The sequence below is a fragment of the Sceloporus undulatus genome, chromosome 5 (assembly GCF_019175285.1).
Source record: "Sceloporus undulatus isolate JIND9_A2432 ecotype Alabama chromosome 5, SceUnd_v1.1, whole genome shotgun sequence".
NCBI classification, from domain to species: Eukaryota; Metazoa; Chordata; class Lepidosauria; order Squamata; family Phrynosomatidae; genus Sceloporus; species Sceloporus undulatus.
In genome coordinates, this window is record NC_056526.1 from 22,097,556 (window position 1) to 22,104,747 (window position 7,192).

General features: G+C 38.3%; 1 protein-coding gene across 1 annotated transcript in view; it reads left to right on the top strand.

Moving 5' to 3' along the window:
* Window positions 1-5,061: 5,061 nt before the first annotated feature.
* The window catches only part of FGD4 (FYVE, RhoGEF and PH domain containing 4), a 128,381-nt gene continuing 126,250 nt past the window's right edge, over window positions 5,062-7,192 (top strand). Inside the window, exon 1 of the mRNA XM_042466755.1 lies at window positions 5,062-5,423. Within this exon, the coding sequence (XP_042322689.1) occupies window positions 5,249-5,423 (175 nt within the window). The 5' untranslated portion in view covers window positions 5,062-5,248. The remainder of the gene's footprint in view (window positions 5,424-7,192) is intronic.

The window sequence follows — 7,192 nt, forward strand, 5'->3', positions numbered from 1 at the left end:
CGCTGGGCTGTCTCTATATGCTTTACTGTCTTGTTGTGTATTGGATATGCATGTTACTTCAGATCCTTCATTGAAAAAAACAAGAAAAGGGGAATGAATGCAAAACTGAATGGGCATCTTAATTCAGCAGGATATTTGAAACACATTGCCCCTGATTACACTGAACCTTTGTAGTTCATTCTTCTTTCTTCCACTTCAAAAAGTCCCTGCCAGAAAGATTGTCTCATGTTATTTTAATTGCCAGAATTTCCAGCTCATAAATAGATATGGTCTAAACCAAATCATAACAATAAATAAATAAAGTCACCCCAGTCCTAAATATTTCACTACCAAGTTGTTTGAGGTATACATTTTAACCATAATTTGTATAATTGTATCTATGACTCTGGGGCAGTATGGGCTATCCTGATCAAACAACATTAGATTGCGTTTTCTTATTATGTTACATTAAAACACAATCTGCACCACTGTTTTTACAATCCATATGTATATAGTAGTATGTGTAAAATAGAGGGGCTTGGAGGGAAAGGAAGTGGAACACCATATTAATAAGGAATATGTATCCATGTTAGACTGTTGCTGCCAAAATAATGGAGAGTCATATGGCAACTTAAAGACTATCAAGTTAACAAACATATTTTACCCATGTGCGTGTTGTGTGCCTTCACTTCATTTCTGACCGATGGCAACCCTAAGGCGAACTTATCAGAGTATTTTCTTGGCAGAATTTGTTCAGAGGTGGTTTGCCTTTGCCTTCCTCTGAGGCTGAGAAAGTGTGACTTGCCTTTGGTATCTGCTGGGGTTTGGTTTCAGGATCCATCCCTACCCCCTACCCCCATGTATACCAATATCCGTGGATGCTCAAGTCTCATTATATACAATAGCGTATTAAAATGCTGTCTCTTATATCAAATGCAAAATCAAAGTTTACATTTTGGAATTTTTGTCAATCTGTGGATAAGGAGCAGCTACTGTATTGAATTGGATCGCTGGTTTATCGAGACAGTAAACTCCAAGACTTTCATTTGGCAAATGCATGCTTTTACGACCATCTTCGAGAAGAAGACTGGAAGTGCTACAACAGCATGAGGAGAAGCCGCTACTGGTGAAAGCCGCTACTCTTCCACTCCATTTTGGCTGTATTTTCTGTGTGATGAGGCTCTAAACTATGCAGGATTATAGCTTGCCTTTGTTTATATCCCTCCTTTCCCCCAAAACTGGGACTCAAGGCAACTTAAAAATATTAAAAGAGATGGAGATTAAAATGCATACAAACATACAAGATGAGGTTAACATGTAATTCAAACTAAACTTAGAATTAAATCTATTTATAACAGAACCACTAAAAAGGCAAGAAATAAAGACAGGGACTCCTGGCCACCCAGTGAAGATCACAGGGAGTACTGAGAGGCAGGTGCTGGCTCACCTTGCAGCAGACCATTTACAGTACTTGATTTTGAGTTCAGCAGTCAGAATTTACAATCTCAAATATTGTGTTCCATTAAAATTTCAACATGCTATTGATGGGTATTTTTGTAATTGTAATATTTTTTTCTAAATTGTAATGTATAGAGGCAATAGGAGAAACAAACCAGTTCACTAAACAATGCTATCAGAATCCACAGTCTCACCTAACACCGGGTAATTAAAAAAACAGCAATAGCAATAGTAAGTACATGCACTTAAGCACTCTGTAAGTGGTTTACAGTGTGTAAGCTAAATTGCCCCCAACAAGCTGGGTACTCATTTTAGCGACCTACGGAAGGATGCAGGGCTGCAAAACAATGGTGCAAAAATAAAGCTGTTCTTGCTCGATTTTGCATTGGCCATTGCAACCATAAAAACAAATCAAAGCTGTCTTCATTACTTTTGCAAAACAGATGAAAATAAAATGGTTTCACACCATGGTTTCTAAAATGGTGTATCAAAAATCAGTATGACTTGCGAAACATAAATTATGCATAATAAGCACACTTGTGTATAATTGAATTGCATAATTCTGCTTGGTCTAGCAGGGTTACATGGAACAGCAGGGCACAGAAACACTGTGCTCTGGGAGTCCTGCGTCATAAGAACAATTCATGTGGGCATCTGAAATGTCATTTGTAACTGTATAAACCTTGATGCACATTCTGATCCACTGTCTGCCCTCAAATGGGGAAAGATCTCTGAATTGCTGGGACTAACTTGAAGGAGTCCAGTGAAGGTGTCATAACTGGGATCAGACACCAATGCAAGAAAGCTTTGTAAGTTGGCATGGCTAATTTCCCTGCAGCTTTCCCTTTGTCTGGAATCAGGTGACTGAGCACAAGTTAAACTGGTTATACCATTCTGCAAATTATTAGTTGAAGCTTTACGGTGTGGTCTTAATTCCTGATGATGGTTCTCAGTCATAAGAACAATCCTCTTGCAAATTTTGCACCAGTGGCTGAGGCAGCAGTGGTAAAAATAGTTTTTTGAGGGTTTTTTGGGCTATGAGGCCGTGTTCTAGAAGAGTTTATTCCTGACGTTTCGCCATCAGCTGTGGCTGGCATCTTCAGAGAATCCTGGCATGGAAGATGCCAGCCACAGCTGCTGGCGAAACATCAGAAATAAAGTATTCTAGAACATGGCCTCATAGCCCGAAAAACCCACAAAAACACTATGGATGCCAGCCATGAAAGCCTTCAGCTTCACATTGGTAAAAATGTCTGGAATCATTTTTGGATCTAAGCCCTTAAGTCATTCCTTGTTTGCTGCCAGACAGAAAAAGAAACTACACACACTGAGTGCCTTTGTAACGCAGCAGTCTTACCTATTTTTACCTGTTGTGTCCAGGGAGTTTTACAGTCAGGTTAACTTTGCACAGGATTAAAAACCTGAACAAAGATTTAGGAGTCATTTCCTTATAAACGCACACTGTGACAATAAAAAAATGTACTACTGTAAAGAGAGCACACCTGTTACAGATCCTGCCTCTAGACAGAAGTGTGAAACTAGCTTTTACTGTCCTGAGAAATTTACAGTCTATACAGATAATAAAATAATGCTTTTCTAACAACGAGACACACAGACACACAGGAAAACTGTTTAAAAACTGAAGTTTTGAGAAACCCTTTCTCCTCTGTTTGCAGCACCAGATCCAGTTGCAGCTCAGTGCAGAACTTTCTCCTTTGTTTATTTAGTTATTTCATTTTTAATGCCACCTTTCTCCCAGAAAGGGACCCAAGGTGGATCACGAGATAAAAACGTTCTAAAACTTTAGGAATTTTGAAAACAATTAAAATCATCTGGAGCAATTGGGTTTTCAGTTTGTTTTTAACTGTTGCATACTTTCTGTGATTTTATACTGGGTGCAGATGCTTTAATTGTTTTGAATTTTATTGAGATTGTAAATGTTTTATCTGTGAGCTGCCTTGGGTTCCTTTTGGGGAGAAAGGCAGCATATAACTGAAATTAAATACAAAAATTAAATCTTTTAAAACAGTAAGAGGGCCAGCGTGGCATAGTGGTTTGGGTGTTGGCCTAGGACACTGGGAGACCAGGGTTCGAATCTGAACTCATCCGTGGAAAGCCACTGGGTAATCCTAGGCAAGTTGCACACTCTCTCAGCCTCAGAGGATGCCAAAGGCAAACCTAACTCTGGACAAATCTTGCCAATAGTTTCCACGTTTAGGAAAGTGATCTTCCAGGAAATATGTAATAACCAACAGGGGCTGCATCCATACTGGAGAAATAATCCAGTTTGACACTGCTTCAACTACCATGGCTCCATGTTATGGATTTGTAGTTTGCCATGGCACCAGAGTTCTCTGACATAGAAGGCCAAATAGCTCCCAAAACTACAAATCCCAGAATTTCACTGTATTGAGCCAGGACAGTTAAAGTGGTGTCAAACTGGATTGTTTCTGGAATGTGGATGCAGGACTGGTTAGCTCACCCAGAAGCTTCGGTTCTAAGCTCACCTGGAGCTAAAAAGTGGTGGCTGTAGGGAGACCAGGGTTCGACTCCCACGGGTGACTTTGGGCAAGTCACACACACTCAGCCTCAAGGGCCAACCTCTGGACAAATCTTGCCAAGAAGACCCCAGGATAGGGTCGCCATAAGTCGGAAATGGCTTGGAAGGCACACAAGAACACTTTTTGGTTTTGAAGCGTTTTTTCTCTGGTGAGCCACCTTGGGTCCCTGTTTGGGGAGAAAGGCTGCATACAAAGGAATCAAAATTAATAAATAAGAAATGCATCTGAGGAAGTAGACTGAAGTCTACAAAAGCTCATGTTGCCAGTTCCTTTACGTTCAGTGAGTCTCAAATGCACTATAAGATCTCGCTACGTACTGATTCTACAGACTAACACAGCTATATCTTTGAATTAATAAACAGATTTGTTTATTAATAATAGTAAATCAATAAATGCAGTTATTGATTTAAAGATATAGCTGTGTTAGTTTGTCAAATCAGTACGTAGCGAGATCTTGTAGCGTGTTTATTTATTTCTTAATAACAATAAATACATTTAATTAATTTAAAGATATATCCGTGTTTGTAGAATCAGTACGTAGTAGAGAGTTCTTGGAGCACCTTCGAGACTCACTGAAAGTAAAGAAATTTATTCATTTATTATTATTATTATTAAAGAAAAGTATTTACTAATTTAATGTATTAATGTCTCAAGAAATTTACTAATAAAATAAACCAACCATGAGCATAAAATTCAGATTAAAAACAAAAGTCAAAACAACAGCAACAACACATCAACACAAAGCCATATATATATATATATATTTCAGAAGCCTGCCTCAGTCCAAGTGAGGAAGGGTCCAAAAAGGTGCTTTTCCCCACCTCTCACCTGCCTCCCTTCTCAGGTGAGGCGCCTAAGTCATTAAGGAAAGCAAAAGCAGTCTTGGCTCCTCCAAATAATTAGGACTCCAGCTCCCACAATTCCTGCCTATGGGCCCAAGCTGAGTGAGGCTTCTGGGAGCTGGAGTCCTGAACCAAAGTTTGGGAAGCACTGCAAGAGAAGCAGCAACCCTTGCAGGCTGTTTCTTTACCAGGCGGGGCGAAAGAAAAAGGGAGTGACTGAAGAAAGGAAAGAGTTATGGCTTTGGAAGCACACACTCCAGAAAGAAGGGCTGGAACGCAGGCACTGGGGCAGCAGGGGCAGCAACAGCCACCACAACCACAACCACAACCACTCCTCCTCTGCAAACTTGTGATGGTGCTCTGAGGGATGGTGGACTTTTGCACAGGGAGCCTTGAAGAGAAAGGGACATGATGGAAGAGTCTGAGCCTCGCAATTTTAGGCGCCTGGCCATCCGGAGGAAGTCCAACCCAGGTTTACACAGCAATGCTTTGGTCTTCCAAGGGGCCCCCAGAGCCCCCCCAAAGCCTCTTCTCGACCAGGGGCCAAAGGGGGAAGAAGCCCAGGGCTCTGGACCCATCTCAGGTAAAACCCTATGGCTTACTTTATTATATATTGTTGCTGTTGTTGTTGTTGTTGTTGTTGTTGTTGTAACATTTATTTATAAATATTTATTTATAAATATTAAATATTAATATAATATAATATAATAATATAATATAAATATTATAATATTTATTTATAAATATTTTATTTATAATTATTTGTTATTATTGTTGTTGCTGTTGTTGTTATTGTTATTGTAAGATTTATTTATAAATATTTATTTATAAATATTAAATATTAATATAATAATATAATATAAAATAACATAATATAAATATTATTATAATATTACATTTATAATATAGATATTATTATATTATAAATATTATATTTATATTTATTATATTTATTTATTAATATTTATTATATTATCATTTTAGTTATTATTATTATTATTATATTTATACAAAATATTGTTATAATATAATATAAATATTACAATATGTATTTATATATATATTTTATAATATTTATTTATAATTATTTATTATAATATTTGCTGTTATTATTGTTGTTGTTATTATTATATTTATCTTTCCCCAGAACTGGGACTCAATGTGGCTCCACAACATTAAAAAAACCCAGTACAATTAAACACATAGGGGAAAAAATACCCATTAACAAGGAATTAAATCATTACCATATTAAAACAGATAGTTATTAAAAGAACAAAACACGTTTTAAAAAGATAAAACTATGCACACACAGACACACACACAAACTGTATCAAATGGTACAACATCCCAGCCTGCTTTGGCTCTCTGGGCTTTCCTTTCCTCCCTTTCCTATTCTTTACTGGGCTGCATCCACACTGGAGAGATCATCCACTTTGACACCATTTTAACTTCTCTGGCTGAGGTTTGTCGTGGCCCTAGAGTCAGCATGGTGAAGTGTTTCGAACACAGAACCTTTCAGCAGCCACTGAGAAGGTGAGCATGTTATGAGAGAGAGAGAGAGAGAGAGAGAGAGAGAAAAGTCTCCCCAAAGATCTCAAGACCCTTTACAGGCTTTTACAGGGCCACCCCCCCACTGGCCTCCTCCCATTTGCCCCATACAGAATCCATAGTCATGCTTTTTTTGCAGGAACGTTACTCCTAAATCCTAATTCCCATATACCACTGAATGCCATGCTAATAGTTGTGACATAAACAGCCAGCAAAATGTAAATTATACCCTCCAATTACAATATCATACACACAACCTAAATGTATTTACATATCCATAGTGAAGATTTGATTAAAAAGTAATCTTTTTAAAGAAAATGTAAAATGAATATATTTTTTAAAAAAATCATTTTTAAAAAAATATATATTTTTAATTTTTAAATTAATTTTGAAATTAAAGCTCCCACTGAGCTTCACCTCACTTCCACCACCTCTTAAAGCATTTTAAAGAGATACGGGTAAATGCCACAATGTTTCTGCCAAAATACAGGTGTTTGCGTGGTGTCACCTGCCCCTTAGGGTGTCACCTGGTGTAGTCTCCATTCCCCAAACTTCCCTAGTGACCCTACTGCAGGGAGATACAGTCCTTCAAATAACCGGGAACATATAGGACTCTGGAGACCAGGGTTCGATTCCCTGCTCGGCCATGAAACCCACTGGGGGACATTGGACAACAAGTCCCATGCACTCAGCCTCGGGGAAAGGCAATGGCAAACCTCTTCTGAACAAACCTTGCCAAGAAAACCCCATGTTAGGGTTGCCTTAGGGTGGCCACAGGTCTGAAACAACTTTGACACACACAAC